Genomic DNA, 27,153 nt, shown 5'->3' with positions numbered 1-27,153 from the left:
CAGTCCAGACCAGTGCAGAGTTGTCACTTCTTACCTGTAACACTGAGTGCCTCACAATGTTTTGCTATCATAGTTCCCATGCATGCAGGTCACACCCCAAAGTGACTGTGTACTAGACCAGAGGCTCTGAAACGGGGAGGCACGGAATGTATTCTGGTGCACATGTGTGTGTCTGAGAAGCTTTGGGGGGGAAAAACTTACTGTGCATGTTTCACCCACAGCAGTGCGTAACTCTTCAGGTTTGAGGGGGACAGGGCATCCATCTTAGACCCTGGCAGCTGTTCAATATGCTGCCCTTACTTCTGTGCTGCTGCTGGTGGCAGTACAGCCTTCAGAGCTGAGTGCCTGGCCAGCAGCAGCCACTCTCTGGCCGCCCACCTCTGAAGGCAGCACAAGAGTAAGAGTTGCAATGCTGTGACCCTCCCACAATAGGCTTGCAATCTCCTTTTTGGTCAGGACCCCAAGTTTGAGAAACACTGCTCTGTATACTTAAATGGCTCTCTTTGAATCAGCGTCTTACTGTTTTTAATATATAGTGAGAGTTGAAGGACCCATCGTTCTCAGCTTGTAAGAGCTATATTTTCTTGTATCTGTCTAGTGATGGATGCCAACAATGGCTTCTGCCCTTGTTTATATCACCAAAAGTTCAATTGTTTCAAGAGGCATGATAATACTCAGGGTGCTTTTCTCTTCCTGTGAGTGTCCTATGCCCCTGCTGATCTCCATGTAAATGCAGCTTCCATTGTTTCTGGTCACACCTAGCTTAATTTACATAGCTATGACATTCCCTCCTGTCTGGGTGGGAACTGTTCTTTCCTTTCTTCAACCACATGCTTTAAAACATAATATTGAGTATCCATAATTCCTTCTGTAGTGTTAATATATACATTTCACAGTGATATGAATCACCAGTGTGGCATTATCTCTGAAAGAAAACCTCACTCTGTACGCTTACATTACAGTAATGTTGTATGCAATTAGTTGATTCAGTTGCTTACCACTTGAGGTTCAGCCCCCTATCTTTATAGATCAGTAAACCTTTGAAATGAATTCTTTGAGACCAAGCTTCTCTCTCCTGTTAGGTGTAGATGCCACTTGCTAGTGTGAGGTTTGCCTCCATCCCTCATTAGCTTGATTCCTGTTTGCTGCTTATATGTAAAATTGAGGAAGACACACGTTCCTTTGGGCATGGCTACACTTGCAGATGTAGAACGCTGTGAGTTAAACCAGCCCTCGGAGAGTGCAGTGGGGAAAGCACTGCAGTGTGTCCACACTGTCAGATTCAAGTGGCCACACCAGTGTGCATTAGCAGCTCTTGCAGTGCCACAGAGAGCAGTGCGTTGTGGTAGCTATCCTAGCATGCAAGGGGCTGCAACGTGTTTTTCAAATGGGGGGGTGAGGTGGCGTGGACAAAGAGCGTGTTGTGTGTATGTGGGGGGAGAAAGAGTGGGTTTTTGGAGGGCTGAGAGTATGTCAGCATGCTGTCTTGTAAGTTCAGACAGCAGCAGACCTCGCTCCCCCCACCTCTCTCTCCCACATTCGCAGCAAGCAACATTCCACACTAATGGTTGTTTTGTCCCAGAGCTTTGAAAGGGCATATCCGCATTCCTGCAGCCAATTCCAAAACAATGGGAAGAGTGGCTACTTGACTTAAGGGGATTATGGGACGTTTCCGGAGGCCGATCACAGCGCCGTAATACAACACCTTGTTCACATTGATGCTGGGGCATTTTAGCCGAGGTGCAGCAAGTGTTGTGCTTCTCATGGAGGTGAATTACCAGGAGCGCTCCAGCTGCAGAGTCCAGGCATTCTAAGTGCCTTGCCAGTGTGGACGAGTCGTGAGTTAGGGCTCCCGGGACTGCTTTAATGCGCTCTAACTTGCAAATGTAGCCAAGCCCATTTTTTAGGATTGACCTGTTTAACAATTTACCTTACATACCTGGCTTAAAAATATTTTAATTAACATTCCTGCATGTGTCCATATCGCTTTATACCCACCACGTGCATACATGATACGAAGTGATACCTCACAAGGCATATTATTACAATAGCTTGTAAGGTGTGAATACAGGGGTGCTTAGTGTCACAACCACAGAGGAGAAATTTAATGCAGAATGGATTTATTTGGAAGAATTTTGTGGAGAAAGGTGTGTTTTAAAATAAGGCTTATAATAGAAAGTTAGTCAACCTTAGAACAATAACATCTTGTTTAGGAACACATCCTTGTGCATAAATCTTGTTTTTTAGGAAATAACTAACCTGTTACAAAACACCCAGCAATACTGATATCCTCAAACAACATACACTGTACCAACCATAAATATGGACATCCCAGTAGAGACAATGACAGTGTTTTATCGGTGATGCTAAAGATCATCTTGCAAATCTGGAAATCTCTCCAACTATTTGGATTAGAACACAATAAAATATATGTAGCCAAATTCACCCTCAATTTCCACAGACTTCATTGGAAAGGCACTAAAGATGAATTTAACGGAGGAATTCTAGGCTACAGTTGAAAAAACTACTACAGAAGAAAAGATTTTCATAGAAATCTGTTCATGGATGGTTATTTCTGGTTGTGCCCAAAGACCTCGGTCATGGTTTGAGTGAAGGGGGAGGGTCCCAGACTCCAGCCCGAGCCTGAATATCTACACTGCAGTTAAACAGTGCTGTAGCCCAAGCTCCACAAGCCTGAGTCAGCTGACCCAGGCCAGCCGGAGTGTTTAATTGCAGTGGAGACATACCCAGGGGGTCTTTCTTTACTGCAAGCTGAATCTGGGTTTTAACTAGTCATCCTCCACCCCCACCATCCACGCAGGAAAAACAAGTTTGGAGGTGTTTTAAGCCCAGGCTAATTTACTTGACTGAGTCTGCGTGTTAGAGCCTGGGTTCCACTTCAACTCTGGCTGGAATCCACCAATTTTGCTGTGAGGATGCAGGCAAGATCATTCAAATGTAGATAATTCTCCCATGCCTTCCCACAATTCTTTGCAAGGTACAGAGAAATTCTTCCACAATTGCCTTGGAAAGAAGCCTAAAGCTTCTTTGCACAAAGAACCCTGGGCTATGTCCCCAGAGCTACATGGAGAAGTGTAGAAACTCTGAGGGCACAGTATGGCTGTGTGGGAATGCTTACATCTGGACTAAGCTAGCTCAGGTGCCTAGATCTGGTGGTGATTACCCAGGTTAACGTCTTTCCCTATGAGAGAGCCCAGAGCTGTTGGGAAAGTAGCAGTAGAGCAGCAGTTCTCAACCCAGCGGCCCGTGGACTGCATGCTCCCCGATTAGCTCAAAGCTGCAAACCAGCTCAGCTGTGTGATGAAGGCAGGCTTGTGTGCTGGGGTCCGAGAGGTTCCCGCCTGCCTGGCGCAGAGTGGACCAGGCTGCCCCAGCACAGTTGGGTTGGGGCCTGGGCAGCTGCCTGGCCCCGCAAACTCCAGGGTCCGGGGCAGCCAGCCGGTGCTGTGGCCCAGGTAACACATTGTGGGATGCATATGCAGCCAACAATGCGTGATAAGTTGAGAACCACTGTAGTAGAGTGTCTGGGGGCTCCACGGACTGTAGTGGGAGGGAGCACTGAGCTCACAGATCAGTGCACTCAGATGCTGGGCACCCCAACAATATTCTCGTTCATCCGAGACATCCCTTGCTGGTGTGTGTGTTTGTGTGTGTGTATTGTGGGAGAACAGATGTGCCTCTCATGCTTCCACTCAGATTTCTTTAAGACTGGATAGGTTTGTTTTTTTTGTGGAGTGACGTGACGTGGTTATTCCTCCTTTTCTTCCTAGACTCCTGAGAATCAATGATTCTCTCTAGAACCCCCTTTGCCCCGCCTCCATGTTCTCAGTGGGTGCAACTCTCTTCATACTGTGGCTATTGGAAGTAGCAGCCTGCTGCCTTCAGGCAGTGTCCACAGCTGCCTCTGCCCATGCCCTCTGCTGTTTCTATAAGAACCTACCTGTGCCGGTTGGGGGAAGGGTCACTTTTCTGCAAGTTCATGAAAGGAGGGAGGGTTGGAGGCAAAAGGGCTAATGCAAAATAATTAAAGGGAACTGGAATTTGTGGCTTGTTAGGCTGAGACTGTTCCTGTTAACAACAATGACCTCAGTGACTCTGGCAACATTTAAGTCAGAAGTAAACTACCCTATAATGTAATAGTGGCATATGAAAGACTAATATTTGTTGCTTATTTTCTATTTCTGTAAGGCTCTTTCAACTTTAAATTTGCTAAATCCCCTTGCCTGGGGGAAAACCCCAACCTGAACTGTGTATTCCGGCTGAAATCTTTGCAGGAAGATAAGACTTCATAAACACTTCTATTGAGCAGACAGACTTCTCTGAAAATAAAATGCAGTTACAAATGCTGACAGAATCCTTTCAAGAGGCTGTATTGATCATTTACCTGGTGGGTGGGATGATGGTGATCAAAATTAAACTGTTTCTTTTCTATTGTTTGTTCTTGAGCTTCATTACATACATAGAAATACTTAACTGTCTGTATTCTCCGATTAAGGAATTCCCTGCTCTTGTTTTGTTTTTTTTCAGGTGTTAATCACTATAATGAAGTCAAGGGCATCAGTATCTGTGAATTCCTGCCACCTCATTTGGTGATCTATATTGATGTACCAGTCTCAGAGATACAGAAAAGGATCCAAGAGAAAGGAAAGGTAATTCTAGCTGTTAACTTGCTTTTTTGTGTTAAAATGTCGTGATCAGGGCCTTGTGCATGAACCCTCTGCTGCAGAATTGTGCTCCAGAATCTCAAGTTTTATTTTTTATTTTTTTTTTAAATTGTGTTTCATCCTCTTGTGAAGAAAACCTTCAGAAACGTTCGGAGTCCCATCAGTGAGGTTCTTTCTTCCTGGGCATGCGCTTGGCCTGACATGTCAGCTCAGACAGGTGAATTACTCTTGACTATCTCCACGGGGAACTACTGCTGCGACAGAAAGTTGTCTGACTTAAAATGTCTGCATTGGAAACTCTTTCGGCTGGAATTTTCCAAGGAGCCCAGGGGAATTAGATGCCTGACTTCTATTGGAATTCCTGGCCTTCACTGCTAATCATTTTAGTACAAACATCCTGCTCTGACTGGGTTTATCCCAAAAGTCTTAGCGGCCTCTCCACTCAACTGCAACCTCCCCTTCTGACAACCCTTAGCGTGCAGTTATATATTGTCAGCATATGGTCGGTGTAAAACGAACGGAGCTACTGTACTGATTGCTATTAACTTTCATCTGTGATTCAGTAAAAATCTTTTTTTTAATATTTAAATGAAATTGCAGTAGAGGTTTCCACATGCTGCAGAAACCACAGGCTGGTTCTTAAGTCCAGCTCATTGCAGAGTACACAGAGACTTGGCTATTATTTCATATTCATTGTAACATAGAAATGATTCACTTCCTAGTCTGAAATTTTGGTGCCTGAACTCTCCTGAAACTAGGATATTCTGTGAAACTCAAGGATGTTCTCCCTTTCTTTTCAAAATCTTTTAAAAGTAGAATAGTTTTTGGGAGAAGAGAGAGAATCTGCCTTTTGATAACATATGGTGCTGAAAGTTTTCTTGAATGCTTTGACTTCTGGTATTCTGTAGCAACATGTTTTAAAATTACCCCTCTAATGGTTCCAGAAAATTGGGTCAGTAACAGTCTGAGAGCAGGAGAGCTGTGGAGTGTTCTTTAACAGATAATCTGAACTAGTTTTCCTCTCCCTTTCCTCCTCTCCCAATGATATTGGGCCATGTATCAATAACTGCTCCCAGGTGTGATACAAGAGCAAAATGATGTTTACCCTGCACCTTGTTCAGAGGTTACAGGAAATTGGATTTGAGTGAGGAATTTAACCATGAGAAGTCTAATAATAATAAAAAAAAAGCCTTTTATTCAGATATCTACAAACATTTGACCACATCTGTTTTCCAAAGCCCTTTGTGTGTATGTTAGAATATCTGGGAGGACAGCTTTGTGCTTGGAAATTGCTGTGCTCGTGTCAAAGCAAAGTTGACCATTGTTCAGGAAAGGTGTATATGTAGTGGGAAGAAAAAAAAACAAACAACCACACACAGGCAGTTTTTTGTAAAAGCAGCAAAGAGTATTGTGGCACCTTTTAGACTAACAGACGTTTTGGAGCATGAGCTTTCGTGGGTGAATACCCACTTCGTCGGATGCTCATGCTTCAAAACGTCTGTTAGTCTGTAAGGTGCCACAGGACTCTCTGCTGCTTTTACAGATCCAGACTAACACGGCTACCGCTCTGATACTAGGCAGTTTTTTGTAACTTTACTGTGATAAAATTCTGCTAAGACAGGTTTCTCACTGGCCTGAGTTGTTTTGTATATCACAATCTTGCACTTCTTTAATGTAATAAAATGCCCGACAGATATTCAAACCATGACTGGACATTACTCTTTTGCTTAAAGAACAGGATCTTACTTTATGCAACAGTAGTAATGGATCATTTCTTAACTAGAGGAGAGCTACTCCGTTTAAATTAAGCTGCTTTTTTGAATACCTCATGAAACCCCGTGAGAGGTTTCTAATTTTTACCTCCCTCTGCTCATCTTGGGGAAGATAGAAGTGGTCTTCTTGACCCTGCAGTCCTTTTTATTCTGACACAAACTGCTCCTACAATAATATTTTCTCAGAGGTAGAGGCCTTGAAGGGTGAATATATTTATTAATATATCATTGTTCGTTAGCAGCAGCCCCTGGGTCTCTTCTGTCTGTTTACGTTAATGGCTTGTAGTTGGCATTGACTGAACAGTAATTAGAGTCTTGGAATAGAAAAGTACCTCTGTGTGCCCAACTAACTGAGGAGCCTGATTCCCCAAGGTGCTGCACTCCATCTCTGATGTGCAGGTAGGGGCATTCTGTACTTCACTGGCAGGATCAGGTTGTAAACGGGTAGGGAAAGAGCAGAACAGATCTGCTCTTAAGGGAAGCAGGAAATCGTGATGAAAGAGCTATATAGAGAAACTGATGCTTGCTGTTGATGAGTAACCACTTGACGGTAGATTTGCAGTCCACTTAACTTATAAGAAAAAGTTCTTCGGCGTTGTATTGCGTGCACTGATGCTTATCTGCTTGCCTAAAAATTAGGGAGAATTATATTTGGGGTGCATGCTGTAATCATGTAATCAATCCTCGAGAGAAGAAATGATGGATAGTTGGCCCATTCTGATTAATGTGCTGAAAGGATCGATGTGGGCAATCCTTTTTTCTTTTTCTTTTTTTTTAACCCGCTGACTACACATAACTTCCTTAAATGTGTAGGTGAGTAGGATTAGTCATCTATTTGGAAATTAATCTGTCTGGAGCCTGTTCTTGGTTGGTAATTCTGTTTGTGTAAGCTTAGAAAAATTGAGATTCTCCCACCTTTCATCTCAACCAGTTAGAGAAATGTCTCTTTGGCTACGTCTTTACTACCCACCGTATCGGTGGGTAGCAATCGATTGCTCGGGGATCGATATATCGCGTCTCATCTAGACGCGATATATCGATCCCCGAGCACGCTTATATCGATTCCGGAACTCCAGCAACCCGAACAGAGTTGTGGAATCGACACGGGGAGCCACGGACATTGATCCCACCCCGTGAGGATGGTGAGTAATTCGATCTTAGATACTTCGACTTCAGCTACGTTATTCACGTAGCTGAAGTTGCGTATCTGAGATCGATTTTCCCCCGTAGTATAGACCAGCCCTTTGTGCCTTCTTCAGCAGTGCTTGCCTTTTTCTGTCTTTCCAGACTCTCTCCTGTACCAGGAGAATCCTGTTTATCTGTATCGTTATTAAAGGAATTGCAAAACAAATACATTCAGCTGTATGGAGAACATACAGAAAAGTACAGTGAAAAGCTATGATTCTGCAGCAGCTGCAACTTATTCCCTTTGCCACATATGTAGTGTTCGATATGTTAATGCAATATTCTGTAATCCCAAATACTCCGTATGTTACTCGTAATTTTGAAGTCTTCATAAATGCATGTGGATGTAAATGACAGTTTGGCTGTTTAATGCAGGAGCTGTGCTTCAACAGATGGTGTGGGAGCCATGGCTTCTACTTGGGATCTCTGGAATCTGTACCAGTGTAAAAAGAAAACAAACACCCACGTTTCACAGCCTTTTGTTTTCTTTGTTTAGCCCCATGAGAAAAAGGTGTCTCCTGCATACCTCCAGAGCATTGAAGATATCTACAAGAAATCTTTCCTGCCAGAGATCAGGTTAGCAGTTTAAGCCATTTTGTGTGACACATTTATGCAAAACTATTTGTGCATGTAGAGCTAGAATCGCCACATGTACACTTGATTCAAACTGCTTGTATGTAAAAATTTTCCTTGTGTTTTGTTACCATATTAAACTGTGGATGTAGTAAGTTATGCACCTACACAGTTGGGTCCCTATGCTAGTGCTGAAATTTACCCTTTGAAATTATTCACTGCAGTTACCCTTCATGTCAGGGAACCCTGGCTACCAACATCATAGAATCATAGGACTAGAAGGGACCTCAATAGGTCATCTAGTCCAGTCCCCTTTACTCATGTCAGGCCTAAATATTAACTACATCACCCCAACAGGTGTTTGTCGACCCTGCTCTTAAAAATCTCTAATAATGGAGATTCCACAACCTCTCTAGGCAATTTATTCCAGTGCTTAACTACCCTGACAGTTAAGAAGTTTTTCCTAATGTCTAACTGCCCTTGCTGCAATTTAAGCCCATTGCTTCTTGTCCTATCCTCAGAGGTTAAGGAGAACAATTCCCCTGCTCCTTGTAACAACAACAGTTTTCAAGTACATAAAAGGTTATTTCCCCTCTCTGTCTTCTCTTCTCCAGATTAAACAAACCAATTTTTTCGATCTTCCCATGTAGGTCATGTTTTCTAGGCCTCTTAATCATTTTTGTTGCTCTTCTCTGGACTATCTCGAGTTTCACTACGTTAGATGTTCAATTGCTTCTAACCTTTTTGGTGAAAACTGAAACAAAAATGTCATTTTAGCACTTTCACCATTTCCATATTTTCTGTTAATGTTTTTCCCCCCCTCAATGAGTAACAGGGCTAGGCTGTCCTTGGTCTTTCTGTTGCTTCTATTGCATTTGTAGAATGTTTTCTTGTTACTGTTTGGCTCTAGGTAGTTTAATCTCATTTTGTGCCTTGGTCTTCCTAATTTTGTCCCTTCATACTTGTGCTATTTGTTTATATTCATCCTTTGTGATTTGACCTAGTTTCCACTTTCTGTGGGACTCTTGTTTTTTTCTGAGTTTCAGATCATTCAAGATCTCATGGTCTCTTGCCATACTTCGGATCTTTCCTACTCAGCGGGATAGTTCACTCTTGTGCCCTTAATAATGTGTCTTTGAAAAACTGCCAACTCTCTCTTAAACTGTTTTTCCCCTTAGACTTGCTTTAGTGGGCTTAAGAAAGATGAAAGATTTTATCTGAACTTTTAGTTTCCACTAGCTTTCTAAAGGCATAAATTTATTTTGGGGGGGCAGAGTAGTTGCTAATGGTCACTTGAATTGTAACTCAACTGGATTTCAAGACTGAACTCAAATCCTTATGTGGTAGAAGCATTGAATATATTACAAGATTTATGGACCCATAATTTATCGAATCCATAATTCAATGCTTTTCGTCTCAGTATCTCAGAGCACATTGTAAACAGCCTCACAACTCCGCAGTTGGGTGGAGAAGTATTATCGCATTTTACAGAAGGGTGCACAATAATGCAGAGAGTTACTGGTTTGCTCACACCCAAGCAGTATGTCAATGATAAAGCAAGGAATAAATCCCAGGATTGGAGATTGCTGTACTCTTTATTCCAGCTATGAGAGATGTGTTCCTTGCCTCTCTTCTAGTGATACACTGTGGGTATTAGCATCTTGGCTGCTTATCGGGTTGACAAGATATTGTGGCTAGCCTATAGAGGTGAAGAGAGCAGTTTCGTAGAGTGGTGTCCAGTAGCTTTAGCTCTTTATTGTAGTCTGTGTTTGTGAGGGAAGGGGCATTGCAAGATGGGGAGGAGCGGAGGTGTGCTAATATGATCGATCACCTGCCAGATTTGTTGGGAAAGAATACTTGCCCCCTCCCCCCCAAAAAAAATAAAAACGCAAAACAAACTTCTCATGTGGTAGCTCTATAGTTGTCTGTTTTTTTAATTTCTATTTTTTTGGACAACTGATAATTAAAAAAATAGAGGGGGATTTTCACATCTATCTCTTCCTTTAACTCTCTATCCTCCTATCCCCTGTGTCAACCACTTTCTTAGCAGTCTTCTGTGGCCAGAAAAGACTCTTTTTAGTTGATTTTTTTGTGGAGCTTCTTTTAATTGACATTCACTCCTCCTTAACCTGTTAGATTGGATGTGCTCTTCTCTGCAACACTCCTAGCTCTGTCCTGGAAGGAAGGAAGGATCTAGGAACTGAATTTGAGATTGCAGTATGGTAACTCTGAGCAATACTGTGGAGACCATTTGTCGCTGTTCCAGTTCTTATAGGAGACACCCATCAAAAAACTATCTTGTGGGCTAAATTTGCGTGAAAGTAGGTGTCTTTGGGGCAATTAACATAGGCCATTTCTACACTACAGGTGCTCTTATGGTGCTGCAGTTACCACTCTGTAGTGTGGACGCTTCCTGCATTGACGGAAGGGGTTTTTCCATCACTATAACTAATCTGTCTCTGAGCAGTGGTAGCTAGTTGGACAGAAAAATTCTTCTCTTGACCTAGACCCAGCTACTTAGGTAGACTTAACTGTGGATGAATTTTTCGCACCCCTGAGCACATTATCTATATTGGTCTAACTTTTAAGTATAGAGCAGGTCGTTCATGGCATGTCGTGGTGTGATGACTCTGGTGAGAAAGGGTAACTTTCAAAGGTCACAAAGCTAACCCGGATTTGAATTAAAACAAGGTAAGTATCATCAAGCTGGGGCTTGGCTTCTAAGTTCCCTCTAAGCTGCGTGGCCAACTATTAAGCCCTGCGCAAGGGCTGAGGGCTGCAGCGGGAGGAGGCTTCTCTCCCGCAGCATGGACCTACCTCAACTGGAGGAGAGGCGCCCCAGCCCTGGCACGGACCTGCCACAGCCGGGAGAAGCGCCTCTCCCCCCTAGCCCAGATGCTGCTGTGGGGGGAGAGAGCTGGGGGGAGTCCTCTCTCCCTGCTGTAGACCCCAGACAGCTCCTCCTCAGCCCCACCACAGAGCCCGCACCCCCAGCTGGAGCCCCGGCTCCACACCCCAACGCTTTGCCTCAGCCCTGAGCCCCTCATCCCCGGCCCCACCCCGGAGCCCCACCTCCCGTATCCTAATCCTCTGCTCCAGCCCTGAGCCCCTCTCTTACACTCTGAATCCTCGGCCCCACTCCCACCACATGAATTTTGGTATATGCATCAATATGGAGGTGATGTGTGACACATCACCTCCATATTGATGCATATACCAAAATTCATTCCACACATGCGTGGGAAAAATTAGAGGGAATACTGGTTGGCTTGTATTTACACCTGTTATCTAGTCTCATTGATATAAGTCAGAACAAACCTTAAGATGTATAGTCCATCTCTTGTTTTCTTGCCGTGACTCCCAAGATAAATGAGGGTAATTGTGCTGCCAGCAATTGAACTAAATAATTTCATGTCATCGTCTTGAAGCCTGACTGTCATCTGGGGCTTGTGGTGTTGATGCAGCTAAGGTCAGCTGCCTCCCTTGGTGAGTTCACCCCCATTGATTAGCGGCTAGTGCACAGCTGTCAGAACAAAGTTGGAACTAAAGGCTGAAGAGAGAGGATGGGAAACCTTAGTACTCCCATTCCTGCGGGCAGAATTGTTTTAATTCACCAGTGAGGAGAAAAACGTTGCATATTCTTTGGATCAAATCGAGCCTCTGAAACATACCATGTTATGTCATTCAGGTTAAATCCTGGTCTAGCTGGTTCTGCTGTGATTTCAACTCTTCATCTGTATGTGGTTTAATACACTTGTTAAGCAATCACTCTGCTCGGCATCTCCAGTGTATGGGTTTATAACAGCCTGTCAAACTGAATTTTGTACTCGGTTTCAAAAGAGGACACATCTGTCCCTATGATGTTAAAAGTTTTGATATGTACGACACATAAGTTTCACACGGTGATGGAATTCATCAGTAGTTTGTGTTAGATGAAAACAGGAGGTTGATGTCATACTGGAGATACCAGAACCTCTCCGTGCATCATCTGATAGTCTCGTAAATGCGGGGATAGGTACTCTCCATGTTGAACAGACCACTTCAATCTTTTTGGTGGTCTTTTCCTGGTCAGAAGCCTAAAATTGCAAATCTGTTCTTAATCTTCATATCTATTTCTGCTATCACTGAGCAGCTGCTTCCTCTTTGTGAAAGCCTGCGAAGTATCAAGTAGCTTGATCCACTCTCTAATGCAATTGCCAGTTGAGAACTCTGTATTTGGTCCAAAAAACCCACTATCCTTTGTTTAGTGAAACTTGAAACTGAAGATGCAAACACCTGTGCTGCATTGTGATAACAGTCCCCTTTGGGTGGGGCGGGGGGAGGGAAGTAAGGCAGTTTTGTTCCTCTGCCAGTTGACTGTAGGGAGATGAATGTTGGAATTGAGGATTTCAAGAATTCTACAGCTTTTTCTTCAAGTAGCATCCCTGTGGGTGCTCCATTGTAGATGTGCTTGCATCCTTGCACTGCTGATCGGAGAACTTTGGTATCAGTTTCCGTTCAGCCTGCATGTGCTCTGTCTCCCCTCGTGCCCCTCCATGAGGTTAACCAGCACGTGTGGGCGAACTCCCTTTGGTTCCTTCTTAACCACAGAATCCTTGATAAGAACTCCGAAGTAGAGGGGTAGAGGGTTGGTTGTGGAGCACCCATAAGGCCACACGTCTTGAAGAACCATCATTATTGTACAAAATGAGTAAAAAGAACAAAATAATGAAATCACTTCTTGTAACCAGAAAACTGTTTAAACATTAAAGTGCCATGGGCAGTGGCTCTCTAGCCAGAAATTGACTGTGTATCAGTGCAGTGAAGTGCTTTGGGATCCTTTTGGAATAAAGAGCATATGTTTCTTATTAACCAAGATGGACCACTATTAACTCAGGCTTCAAACTGATTTTGGCCTCCATGCTGCTGCTGTCCTGCATTGTCACTTACTGGTAACATGACTGCTGCCAGCGGTAAGCTTCAGATTGCCAGATTTTACTTCCACTTTGGACTTGTAGGTTGTTCTCCTAAGCAAAAGGTGATTTTTCTCAACTACTTTTAGCTGCAAATTAAATAAAATGCCAAACTTAAAAATTGCCGGGGCTGTGAACTTCCATCTTTAAAGAACCTAGAAGGAAAATAAAAGGGTCCAATATTGCTATTTGTTCCCATAAAAAGCACAATGGTGTCTTTTGAATGCACAGGAGTTTACTTGGGAGGAGCTGGGGGGGACGGGACGGAGTGGGACAAGCATGGAGTTGGAACACTGCAAGAAGTGTTTGTGAATCACAGGAGCGAATGCAACCAAGTTTGTTACTTCTGTTGCGGTAGTGCCCAGAAGTGCCAGTTAGGCACCAGACCTGATTGTGCTAGGTTCTGTACAAACACAGAAAGATGGTCCTTGAGCCAGGGTGCTTGCAGTTGGTGTCGTGGGCATTTTTCCATCCATAAGTATGGACCCAGCTTTAATGTCATATTGTTTGTTACCTTTTATCTTGGTAAATTAAAGATAAACAATTTAATCCTCTCCAGAAATAATCTGCAAATGTAGTGGTTATAGTAAAATGCAAGACTCTCACTGAATTTTGGGTCAGACAGCTGCTAATAATTTGGAGAGTGGTTGTCTGGACTGAATAGGAGCAGAAGTGCATAATTAGGACAAGTCTTGTATTAGCAAACTCCTACGTTCAGCTGTACTAAGATAGTTTTCAGTTAATTCTGACATTTGGAATATTAAATGCTTTCATTGCAGGAAAGAAACATTGAGCAATACAAGGAGCGTTCTACTGCAACAGCTTCTCCAAATAACTCCTCCACCAAAAAATCTTAATTTGAAATTATTCCATTTATCTTGATGTATTACATCTTAATTTCATTTCAGCATGAATAATTGAGGTCTTTTTTTTTCTGGGGGGCAAGGTAGCTATATCCAGTAATTTTAATATTATTTCTTTTATTTTGCAGTGAGACCTCTGAGGTTTTGCAGTACACAGCGAGCGAGGCGCAGGATGTAGAGAAGGTAAAAGGGCTTGCTGCATGGAGTTGATATCATAAAGCTTTGATTAAGGAAATCTGGTTTTTGAAATGCATTGTTCTGACCATCTTTTGTAGTTAATCTTGGATTTGCAATTTAGTCATGTCTTTTAGAGTAACAGCAATATAAAATAATCCATTCTAGTCTTGGAACTAGTTTCATTTAAAAATTAAAGGGAATATTTTATAACTTTGCTAGACAACTACCAGTGGATCTAAAGTTTGACTCCTTTTACCATCCCACAGATTCTTTGATCTGAGAAAAATGTTTGTGATAACTCTAAGAGCCAGCTGCTGGGAAGTAGTCATGCAAGTACAAATGTTGAGACTGCTAAAAGGCCAGTCACTTGATCTGTATCGACAGTTGCATATGGTATCTGCGAATTGCAGTTTTCTCTCCAAATGGATTGGTGCAGATCAGTGTGGACATGGGGAGAATCAACCAAATTGCAGGATAATAGGCCAGTTTACAGTATCCAATTTGATTTACCTGGGGTTGACTCACTGTAACTTTATCCTGGAAAAATGAAGTCCACTTGATCACAGTGTGGGGAGAAGTCAGAGAAATTTGTAGAGGATTCATAATGGGATAATTAAGGCCTTTCACCTCTTGTTTGTTGATTTGTATCTAGAGTTGTGTCTAGTTTCTAATGCCTGCTCACTGTCTTCTATAGCTTTGGAAAAGTTTGTAGTAGTTTTGATCCCTCATCAAAGGATCATCTTTCATTTTCAGTACACAACTCCTTAAAAGTACAATCAAATTTTATACAAGTGATAAGGTTCTGCACATCTCCCAAGATCTACATTACCCATAAGAACGGCCGTATCGGGTCAGACCAAAGGTCCATCTAGCCCAGTATCTGTCTACCGACCGTGGCCAATGCCAGGTGCCCCACAGAGAGTGAACCTAACAGGCAATGGTCAAGTGATCTCTCTCCTGCCATCCATCTCCATCCTCTGACGAACAGAGGCTAGGGGCACCATTCTTTACCCATCCTGGCTAATAGCCGTTTATGGACTTAACCACCATGAATTTATCCAGTTCTCTTTTAAACACTGTTATAGTCCTAGCCTTAACAACCCCCTCAGGTAAGGAGTTCCACAAGTTAACTGTGCGCTGTGTGAAGAAGAACTTCCTTTTATTTGTTTTAAACCTGCTGTCTATTAATTTCATTTGGTGACCCCTAGTTCTTGTATTATGAGAATAAGTAAATAACTTTTCTTTTTCCACTTTCTCAACATCACTCATGATTTTATATACCTCTATCATATCCCCCCTTAGTCTCCTCTTTTCCAGGCTGAAGAGACCTAGCCTCTTTAATCTTTCCTCATATGGGACCCTCTCCAAACCCCAATCATTTTAGTTGCCCTTTTCTGAACCTTTTCTAGTGCTAGAATATCTTTTTTGAGGTGAGGAGACCACATCTGTACACAGTATTCAAGATGTGGGCATACCATGGATTTATATAAGGGCAATATATATTCTCAGTCTTATTCTCTATCCCCTTTTTAATGATTCCTAACATCCTGTTTGCTTTTTTGACCGCCTCTGCATACTGCATGAACATCTTCAGAGAACTGTCCACGATGACTCCAAGATCTTTTTCCTCACTCGCTGTAGCTAAATTAGTCCCCATCATGTTGTATGTATAGTTGGGGTTGTTTTATCCAATGTGCATTACTTTACATTTATCCACATTAAATTTCATTTGCCATTTTGTTGCTCAATCACTTAGTTTTGTGAGATCTTTTTTTTTTTTTCCTTCCCCCAATGTAACTGAACCCGATTCCCCTCATACTTGTTGCTTTGAAGGCCTGATGTTATAGTGACCTTCCTTGTGTTTTCGTCAGGAGCCTTTCTAACTCAACTCCTCTCATCTGCTAGAGAAAGAGAGAGGTGCAAAGAATCTTTCCCAGGGCCTGAGAGATGAGACCCAGACCCCTACATGGTAGCATATTGCTTACTTCTGAAAGAGGAGGGTTGGGAAGAGAGGATTTACAGAACGGTGACCTCCTGAGGGAGATGGGGACCTAATTGGTTCAAGGATCTACTAGCAAAATAATCTTCCTAGTTAAACCCAGACTTCGCTACTGATGAAACTGTTTCAGGGACAGCTCTGTTGATGCATCAGGGGTGGGGAATGTTCTATCCAGGTTTCCATGGCAAGTGTGGAGTTGGAGGTTTTTATCAACATTTCATAAAAAAATTAGACACAGGGATGCATATTGGTCTTAGAAAATGTGCTAAAACCCCTGCTGACAACAGCTGTACATAAACATACAGGTTAATAAAACAGTTTCTGCCATCATGTGAAAAGGATCTTGCTCCTTCACCTTTTGGGTATGTCTATGCAGCAGTTGAGGTTGTGTTTTCCAGCATGGGTAGGCAGACGCTCACCAGCTCCGCTTGAGCTAATGCGCTAAGAATAGCCGTGTGGCCACAGTGGCTTGTGCCAAATACCTAAGTACAAACCTGCCTGACTCCCTGCGTGCGTATTTGTGGTGCTGTGGCCACATTGCTATTTTTAGCACTCTAGCTCAAATAGAGCTTGCATATTTCTGTCTACCCATGCTGGGAAATGCCATCCCAGGTGCAGTATAGATATACCCCTAAAAGTAGAAGAATTCAGACATCTCATAACTATAATGAATTTCCTGCTGTTGTGGAAAGCCCACCTTCCGTTTGGTGATCAGTGGGTAAATACACATTTGAGGACCAGTCCTGAAATGGTTAAACAAAAGAGTTAAGTAATTAACATGGGCAAGTTCAACCATAATATTCCATTATGCTATGTCTTGTTCTGATCAAAAATGAAGCCTCATGACGGTTACTTTCTGGTGGTGACAGTATACTTCAAGGATGTGAGAGAGATGTGAATTTCAGCTTTATGTGATTGCTGAGCAATCAGACAGCAAAGCAAAGTTGTAGCTTCGTAATTTTCAGAGTTCTGCCTCTTGATAAAGCTGAAAACATCAACAAAAAATGTAATAATGTGAATTCATGTTGGAGCAATTCATTAATCTGATTTTATTTTTAATGAAAAGTGGTGCATTTTTGAAGGGAATGGGCTATAAGAACCTGGATGTAATGGGATGTACATTTGAATTCAGTGCAGCACTCAAATCCAATATGTCTGTTTTCCACCTCTGTACAACTGGGAGGATGCCAACCTGATTTGTTTTAGCTATGAAAATAGCTTATCCACAAGTGTTTTGCACAACTTTGCAGTCTGTGCAATCTTATGTAATAAAAGCATTGTTTTTCAATGCTGGGTGGTAATTTCAGAGTGTTTTTCTATGATGAGCAGCACACCTAAATTTGCCTTGGGGGTGATTTTCATAGCATTCAGGTTGGTATATTAATACCATGCTGCCGGTTCTTACTTCCCCATACAAGGATCTTGAGTTCCTCTTCTCCACCTGGTCTGCAACGAGGCGCTTAACTGAACATATTTAAATGTAGATCAGCAGTTAATAGCAAAAGAGGCTCCTGACCTAGCTACCATGTTGCAACGTTTGTGAAGTTTTTATACTAGGATTTTTGCCTTTTAGCATTAAACGGCTTTAAAACCTTTGTTTAAAGTCTCCTGCTGTCACTGTGCCTCGCTCATTGATAATGACATAATGCAGCATCAGAGTACAAATGAACCATGGAAATCCTGAAATCAATTGCCTTTGGAGTCTCCAGAGAAAACTAATTGTGAACTGTAGCTGAATAGACTCTGTCAGGCAGCAGGAAAATTTTTGTGCCACCCAATTTCTGTTTGAATCACTCTGTAATTCCTATTAATTCATGTTAGCTAATATGTGTATAAATTCCACTTTCTGAATTGCGGAATGACGTGAGTTTGTGTTTTGACCAGGAGCAGTACAAGGCAGAGAATGGGAGGCATATGATGTAATACCTACCTCCAATTGGTAGATGTATCTGATTCACAGGTATTGCAGCCTAGGGTTTTAGCTGCATCTCATGGAAAAAAGTGTCAAATGAAACCTCATCCCAGGTGATGCATGTTTAACTGTTTAATCCAGATGGTAAAGTCTAATAATTTGGTCCAATCTCCCCTCTCTTATTGATTAGTTTTGGTGGGATGAGCAAACTGGCATTATTTTTGTCCTGTCAACTCTATTAAAATCTTGGGTTGGGGAAGCTAGTTACCTCATGGTCATGCTCAACACAGTTAGGTGTAGAGCAGTGGTTCTCAACCTGTTTATCATTGTGGGCCGCAGGTTGAGAACCGCAGTGCCCCTCTCAAAGCCCACCCCCCCCACTCCCTATGTCCAGTGCGCCCTCCCTCTTCCCCTCCCCGCCCAGAGACCCCTCCATAAAGGAGCCAAGAGCGGAGCTGTGGGGCTGGGCAGCCTAAAACCTTGGGGTGCTACAGCACCACCACAAACCCCTAGTTCCCAGCACCTCCCACCCCCTCACTGTCCAGAACACCTCTCTCCCCCAAACCTGCCCAGAGACCCACTCTCCTTCCCCCTGGTGTCAGGAGCGCTCCAGCAGGTTGGTAGACGCTGTGGGCCCCTCAGCCAGCCCCGCCCCCTTTAGGTCAGAGCAGCAAATTTTGAATTTTTTTAGCACACAGCTGGGCTGCAGCTGTGTGCTAATTGAGAACTGCTGGTGTAGTGGGGTCTGAACTGTTCAACTGTGGTATTGAGTTGTGTGAAAGCCTTGGGCTTCATTATCCCTGTTACTACACTTTGCTGCACATTTTAGTCCATTTTATGTTGGTAATACAGATGTGTGTTGGGTACTACTGTGTTGTAACCAGATTCCCTAACACTGAATAAGCAAAGGCTATTTAAGAAAATCTGATTTAAGTGGTTGATTGAGGAGCTTGTCAGGCAGCTTGATTTCAAAATCACAAACAAGGCTGGTTGTTTCAGTGTGCGTATGATAATGGAGTGTGTTAACCATTTCCCCAGAATACACATTTCTAAGCAATGATTTGCATCTCATGTTGGTGGTTATTAAATGATTGTCAAAATAATTATTGTAGAGATAAAGATGTGTAATAGCAGTCATTGAAAGCTTGCTTAGAACTGCCCACAAAGTGCTTTTCACACCGGTTCTTTTCGTCGGTAAAACTTCTCTTGTTTGGGGATGTTTTTTCTTAAATACCCCTGAACAACAAAAGTTTTGACGACGAAATGCCAGTGTAGACAAACCCTTAGTGAGCCACAATGGGTAGAGCACCCACAGAGCAGGATAAAAAAGGTAGCATTGAGATTAATAGGGTAACAAGATAGATGTCATTGATGGAGGTGGGGCTGGAGAATATGAGAGGAGGTCAGATGACCCGTAAACGCAAAAGAAAAAGGTCTTAAATCTGAGGTGTTGGACAATGTGGTGTAAGCGAAGAGATTCAAGAAGGATTGTGATGGGGTCAGATCAACAGGCAAGGAATAACATGTTCAGTAGTTTTGAGCACACTAAGGAAAGATATGCAGATATGCAAGGGAGGTGGAGGCTGTAATAAACGAGAGGAAATAATCAGGGTGTTGATGAAAGAAACAGTTGGATTTTCAGCATGTTGCAGAGGAAGATGCAGCAAGATTTGACAGGACCTGTTTGTGTGGGAGGGGTGGGAGGAATCAAAAGATGATCCCAGGTTGTATGGCTGTGGAGGTAGTCACAGGCTCGATAGGGAAGTGGAGAGGTTTTAGGAGAAAAAAAATTATTTCCCTTCTATTCCTTCCTCGTAACTTTTAGCAAATCCCATTGCTGACAGTTTTGTTTTAATCCTGTAAATCGGGGTTTAAAGTAGTCTAAAGCTCTTCTTGCTCAAGCAGATATTCCTCCAGGCCAGTGGTATTATGTCATCACAGTACATGGCAAGGGAGTGTGTTGATGACCCATGTCACGCCTATTTTATTCTGGATTTGAGCAGATCTGGAGTAGAGTAGGAATTTATTATTTGCAATCACGGACTGCAAGAATAGCATACAATTTAGCAAGTTAGATGCCAAGTGGGAACCACAAACATGGATATTAATTCTGCTTAGAAGGAACTTATGCTATATTTTCCCTTTTTGAGGTTGTTGCCTATCAAAGTGAAATTTTCCTTAAAAGGTGGTGGAAGACTGACAAAATCCTTTGTAGTCTGTAGATTCTGTAGACAAAAATACATGCACATGCGCACTGTCACCCACCCACAGTAATACAATGATGTGATATGGATAAGAAGCTGCTGAAAAGATGCTCTTTCCTAAAGTCACTTGAGTAAATGCAGCTGATTAGAATACTAATTGATTTCACACATGCTGATTCATGATGTTTTTAAAAATTAATGCGAGGGCGCTTTCACCAGCCATTAAATGACAGTGATTAAAGGGTTACCTCGGCGTGAAAAATAATTGCTTTCGCATTTGTCAAGTGAAACATATGGTATCTAATTTGAGTATTTGGAATCTAACATTAAGAATAAGGAAGGGGCATTGAAACTAACTTGCCATACCATTCCCCAAGAAATATTTAGTGAAACGAAAGGCAGTGAAATATAGGATATTATATAATGCTAAGGTACATGCTTTATAAATCATAGACATCATAGACTTTTTGGCGCAGTTAATTTAGCCCCTTTTCTTGCCAGTATTGCAGTTAGTAACAGATCAACAGTGGGCATAGAGGATTCAGGGTTTTCTTTAGATTTTGTCAGGTTTTGAGACTATTATTGCACATCAACCAGCTACGTTTACATCAACTAGATGGTCTTAAGAGAAATGTACACGACAGTGCTCAGTCAAATGATGATCATTCAGTTAGTCAGACCTGTGTAAATTAACTCTTGTTCCTGCTTAACGTGAGGAACAAAGCAGAATTGTTTAGGTAATAAACAGCCTTTTGTAATATAAACAATGGATATCTGTGCCAGCCCTTTCTGTTTAAATGCCAAGAAGCATTTGATGCTCTGTGAGATACAGGGAAGTGATTACCATACAGCTCATATGGACATAGTGTGTCATACTATGTAGCATAGAATAGAACTGTCTGTTGTGTAAGTAAGTGTCAGAAAATAGATAGATAAATACAAGTGGGCTGGAAACTCTGCTGCTGTAGATTATCGATCCCTTCAAGTCAGTGGAGCTATAACAATTATACCCGCTCAGGTTCTGGCCTTGTAGATATATTGCTAACTGTTTCATCTAAAGCAATGGTTCTCAGTCAGGGGTGCATGTACCCTTGGAGGGACACAGAGGTCTACCAGTTGATACATCAACTCATCTAGATATTTGTCTAGTTTTATAACAGGCTACACAAAAAGCACTAGCAAAGTCAGTACAAACTAAAATTTCATACAGACAATGACATGTTTATACTTCTCTATATACCAGGGGTCGGCAACCTTTCAGAAGTGCTGTGCCGAATCTTCATTTCGTCACTCTAATTTAAGGTTTTACGTGCCACTAATACATTTTAACGTTTTTAGAAGGTCTCTTTCTATAAGTCTATAATATAGAACTAAACTGTTGTTGTATGTAAAGTAAATAAGGCTTTTAAAATGTTTAAGAAACTTCATTTAAAATTAAATTAAAATGCAGAGTCGCCCGTACAGATGGCCAGGACCGGGCAGTGTGAGAGCCATTGAAAATCAGCTCGCGTGCCGCCTTCGGCAGCCGAGCCATAGTTTGCCTACCGCTGCCATATACTATACACGGAAATTTAAGTATAATATTTATATTCCAATTGATTTATTTTATAATTATATGGTAAAAATGAGAGAGCAAACCGTTTTTCAATAATTGTATACTGTGACATGTTTGTATTTTTATGTCTGATTTTGTAAGCAAGTAGTTTTTAAGTGAGATGAAACTTGGGGTTATACAAGACAAATCAGATTCCTGAAAGGGGTACATTAGTCTGGAAAGGTTGAAAGCCACTTATCTAAAGGGTATTCCTGAAAGGCCTGTTAGGAACAACCCTCTTCACTGCATCCTCCCAAATTTTCCCCAGCTGTTAATCCCCACCTCATAAGAACAGCCATACTGGGTCAGATTAAAGGTCCATCTAGCCCAGTATCCTGTCTGCCAAGAGCGGCCGATGCTAGGTGCCCAAGAGGGAATGAATAGAATAGGTAATCATCATGTGATCCATCCTCAGTTACCCATTCCCAGCTTCTGACAAACAGAGGCTAGGGATGCCATCCCTGCCCATCCTGACTAATAGCCACTGATGGGCCTATCCTCCATGAATTTATGTAGTTCCTTTTTGAATCCTGTTATAGTCTTGGTCTTCACAACGTCCCTTGTTTGACTAACTTCCACATTTTTGTGTAGTCCTCCTTTCTGAAATTAAATGCTACAGTGTTGGACTGCTGTGGTGGTTTCCTTGCTGCAGGGATGTTAAAATTTGATTATATTATGATCATTATTACCAAGCAGTCCAGCTATATGCACCTCTTGGACCAAATCCTGTGCTCCACTTAAGACTAAATCAGTAACTGCCTTTCCGCTTGCGAGTTCCAGGACTAGCTGCTCCAAGAAGCAGTCATTTAAAGTGTCAGAAACTTTATCTCTGCATCCCATTCTGAGGTGACATGTACCCCGTGTATGTGGGGATAGTTGAAATCCCCCATTATTACTGATTTTTTTTTTGTTTGTATAGCCTCCCTAATCTTCCTGAGCATTTCGCTGTCACTGTCACCATCCTGGTCAAATGGTCAGTAATATATCTCTGCTACTATATTCTTCTTCTTCGAGCATGGAATTACTATCTGTAGAGATTCTATGGTACAGTTTGATTCATTTAAGATTTTGACTTCATTTGATTCTATGCTTTTTCCCACATATAGTGCCACTCCCCCACTAGCATGACCTGTTTTGTCCTGCTGGTATATTTTATAAACTGATATTACTGTATCTCATTGATTATTTTCATTCCACCAAGTTTCTGTGATGTCTATTATATCAATATCTCATTTAATACGAGGTACTGTAGTGCTCTCATCTTATTATTTAGACTTCTGGCATTGGTATATAAGCACTTTAAAAATTGTCACTTTTTTTAGCTGTCTGCCGTTACATCAGGGGTGGCCAACCTGTGGCTCCAGAACCATATGCGGCTCTTCAGATGTTTAATATGCAGATCCTTCTATAGGCACTGACTCGGGGGCTGGAGCTACAGGCACCAACTTTCCAATATGCTGGGGGTGCTCACTGCTCAACCCCTGGATCTGCCCCCGGCCCTGCCCCCACTCCACCCCCTCCGCTGAGCCTGCCATGCCCTCGCTCCTCCCTGCTCTCCCCCAGAGCCTCCTGCACGCCATGGAACAGCTGTGTGGGGAGGGAGGGGGAGGCGCTGGGGGGTGGGGGAAGAGCTGGTGGGGAGCTGATGTATTACTGTGGTTCTTTGACAATGTACATTAGTAAATTCTGGCTCCTTCTCAGGCTCAGGTTGGCCACCCCTGAATTACATAATGTAATTGAATGGGCCTCTTTTTCATTTGAGTGTTTCTCATCAGATCCTACCAGTATTTTATCATCTTCCATCCTCTCCTCCTTACAAGGACATAGAAAATATCCGTTAATAGATCCTGTCTTAAGGGATGTCTCTGTAACAGCTGCAGTCTGGACTACGTGTGCATCTAGTCAACATCATAGTCAGTCACCGTGGAGTGTTTTGAGAGCAGCACAAACAAAGCCCCTACCACCACTCTAAGTATTCCCCACCTAGTCCTCCTTAGGGACGTAAAGCATCAGTAAGTGAACTCAGCAAGAGCTCCTCAAGGACTCCTGTCACTGCCTTTGGGGTGTTCTGAACGTGTGATTGTTACTAACATTTTGCATTACTGTTGGAAGGTGATAGCAAATCACATATTGGGATGGCTTTGTTGTTTAGTTGTATGTATTGTTTGCTTGACTGACTTTTATTTTTCTTGACTGAGGATATAAATTTTAATAAACTCTTGTAATTGTAACGTATGCCCCTCTTTCAGGTAATTGAAGATATTGAATATCTGAAGTTTGATAAGGGACCTTGGCTGGAACAAGATGATGTTAGTTTCCATCACTTGAGGCTTTAGTAAGTAAACCTAATCCTATTCAGTGTTGCCGCAGAGGGGAAACTTTTATTGTCTTTGCATTTAAAAATAAAATGCATATTTGCACCAAGACTTAGTTTTATACTTTGTCAGAGGTAAACAATGATAGCAGAAATCCATAGTATAGGTAGCCTTTTATGAGAGGATGGTTGCCACTAGTCTGGTCTGGGGACCACCAACTTTAGTAAGCCAGACATCGGATGGTGGTGGCTTTTTGGTTACTATCAACTTGAACTAGATTCAGCCAGAGACCCACAGATGAAGGTACCATACCCCGTTAATCAATCCCTAAACCACAGAATCCTATTCTTATTTCATAATATAAGAGCTTTGCCATGAACTGTGGCTTTTTGAGCTTTGCGAAATTGTGTTTAATGTGCAAGTACTCTTGTCCCTAAACAGTAACCATGCCAAGATGAGAGCCTGAAAACTTAAAAAACAAGTGCTGCAATTTGCAGTTAGCTACCCTGTATCTTTCACTGTCGCCTTTTGTTGGGTGGTGACGGTATACTAAAGCTTGCTGAGATATGTTGCTGTTAAATTATAATGGACCCAATCTTAAAGGTTTGGAGGTCAGGGGGGAGCCCTGTTAAGACCTTGTGTGCTGCACTTCCAGTTCCGTTTTCAGATCTCTGCTATTCAGGGAGAGCAACCAACAAGGAATCTAAAAGGAATGTAGGAAAAGAAATGCAGCTTATGCCAACTTGGATGGTTGACAGGAACACCATTAATCAATACTGTTTTTCCAGTAAATAATCCTAGATAAAGAGCCTTAATCTAATCTGTGTTTTAGAATATTGCAGGTTTGGTGTCATTCATGCTCAATTATTCCAAGATTTTAGAATATTGCTCTTTCAGGACATTTTTTAAAAGGCTTCTGTTTAATTGGATCAATAGAGATAGATTATTTCAGAAAAGTCTTCTCTCTTCTGATTCTGTCAATGGGATCCTTCTTTTTTAGGCCAGATTGTCAGTGCATATCTACATTTAAGATCTTCAGTAGAGTGGGAGGTATTGATACTAGTGCAAAGAGTACCTGACAGATCCAGTTAACTGCCTGGACATTCCGTTTGTCCGAAGAGAGATCCAGTGCACGTATGCTGAGATAGGAGCAGGGGATTGACTGCTTTGCTGACTAACTTTGGTCCTCTTGGTGCCCTTCCTACTCAAGGAGTGCTCTCACTGACTTCAGTGGGAGTTCTGTCTGAGAGTGGACGGCTGGTTCCAGGCTCTGTCAGTTGTCGAAAAGGGAGATATAGCATGGTAGGGTCATATCTATAGGTGCATAAGAGTTGTGACTCTCTGACTGCACATGCTGGCAAACACAACCCTCTCCAGGGAAATTGCCCTTAGTTCGGTTAAACGTGGGCACAAATTCAGTTTAATACCTCAGTTTATTTTTGAAATGACAGCCATTTTGCGCTGATTTTTGCTACCTGCGAACCAACTCTAGAGCTGGAAACACTCTAACAGATCATCTAGTCCCTCTCCTTTCATGTGCAGAATTGCCCTGGGGTAAATTTACTAGTGTTTTCTGCCAGTATAGATTTAAATAGTGAATTGGTCCAGTTCTCTTGGGAATACTATTCCACAGGCAAGTAGATCCATGGACAGATTTTTCTTGATATTTTTCCTTTCTGAATTTCATCCTCTTATTCATAGTGTCATAGATTCCAAGACCAGGCGAGACCATTGTGATCGTCCAGTCTGACATCCGGTATAACACAGGCCGAGAACTGCCCTAAAATAATTTCTAGAGCATATCTTTGCATTTTTTTCTAAATATTGATTTTAAATGGTCAATGATGAATACTAATACCCTCTCAAGAGATTATATCCTTTAAACATTGTAGATTGTTAGCCCTTATCCTGTGCCCTTAGTTCAAATGCATACCGATGTTGGAGGATACTATTTCATTATGAGGAAGATGACTTTTGCCTTTTCACGTAGTTATATGATGAAAGTCCTATATTCTCGATGTTTAGATTGTCCTTTTTAAAAGAAATAAATTTGCTGTTTCCACACTAAAAATTCTCCTCCTTCAAGTTACTGCTTTTGTAGCTCTTACATAAGCACACAGCATAGCATTCTCCCTATATTGGCTGCAGCAGTTAACAAACTACCACTGTAGATTCACAAAGGCACATATCTGGGTAGATGAAGGTGCTCTTTAAAGAAAATTGCTACTTCTGTGTCATCTGCATGTAAATTGAAAGAGACAATCATTTTAAAGGGAAAAACGTTCAAACGTCTACAGTAGATTTATAAGCAATGAAGAGTAAAAGACCAAATCTAAAAATGACTTGAGTGGCCTTTATACATCTAATTAGAATTTTCACACAGTATTTCAAAACAAAATCAGCTGGCCACTTGCATCCAGGACAGCTTTCAAAAGCGAGTTTTGTTTTGTTTTGAAAGATGCAAAGTACCATAATGTTAGTTTTTGTTAATGGAAAGCACTAAATCTATTCCTTCATACTAAAAGTGATAACGGGTAATTGTTATTGCACAAAGCGTAGGAGGGAATTAAAGGTAAGCATTCAAATAAAATGGATAATGTTTTAAGTTTTATTGTGAGGACCGCTTCACAATATGAAAGGCAGCAAATTACATTGCTTAATGGTTCTTTATTGAAGGTAGGAAAGAAAGAGTTTCCTTATATGTCCGTGCTTTCATTCAAGGTACTTGATTTGTTCTTAATTGTTCATGGCAAACAACTCTGGCTGTACAGTTACGATATCACAACCAGTTACTAACAGAAATATTCTGTATATGAGTTTTACTGTCCTCTGTGGCTTACTAAAAATCATACTGTCTGCCTTCATGAAGACAATCTTTTGTTTTTAAATTCCATTTACAAGAGTGTTCAGTGTTTGTGCAAC

At 41.9% G+C, this 27,153-nt stretch overlaps 1 protein-coding gene across 4 annotated transcripts in view; it reads left to right on the top strand.

Moving 5' to 3' along the window:
* The window catches only part of NDUFA10 (NADH:ubiquinone oxidoreductase subunit A10), a 62,246-nt gene that overhangs the window by 9,320 nt on the left and 25,773 nt on the right, over nt 1-27,153 (top strand). For all 4 annotated transcript variants that reach the window (XR_007776496.1, XM_050969414.1, XM_050969417.1 and 1 more), the window contains exons 5-8: nt 4,549-4,670; nt 8,139-8,218; nt 14,159-14,213; nt 24,166-24,251. Coding sequence is in view for 3 of the 4 variants with exons in the window: in XM_050969414.1 (XP_050825371.1) it covers nt 4,549-4,670; nt 8,139-8,218; nt 14,159-14,213; nt 24,166-24,251 (343 nt within the window). In the remaining variant the exon portion in view is untranslated. The remainder of the gene's footprint in view (nt 1-4,548; nt 4,671-8,138; nt 8,219-14,158; nt 14,214-24,165; nt 24,252-27,153) is intronic.

The sequence above is a fragment of the Gopherus flavomarginatus genome, chromosome 10, assembly GCF_025201925.1.
Source record: "Gopherus flavomarginatus isolate rGopFla2 chromosome 10, rGopFla2.mat.asm, whole genome shotgun sequence".
Classification (NCBI taxonomy): Eukaryota; Metazoa; Chordata; order Testudines; family Testudinidae; genus Gopherus; species Gopherus flavomarginatus.
The sequence above is the reverse complement of the archived record's forward strand: the minus strand, read 5'-3'. Positions and strand labels throughout refer to the sequence as shown.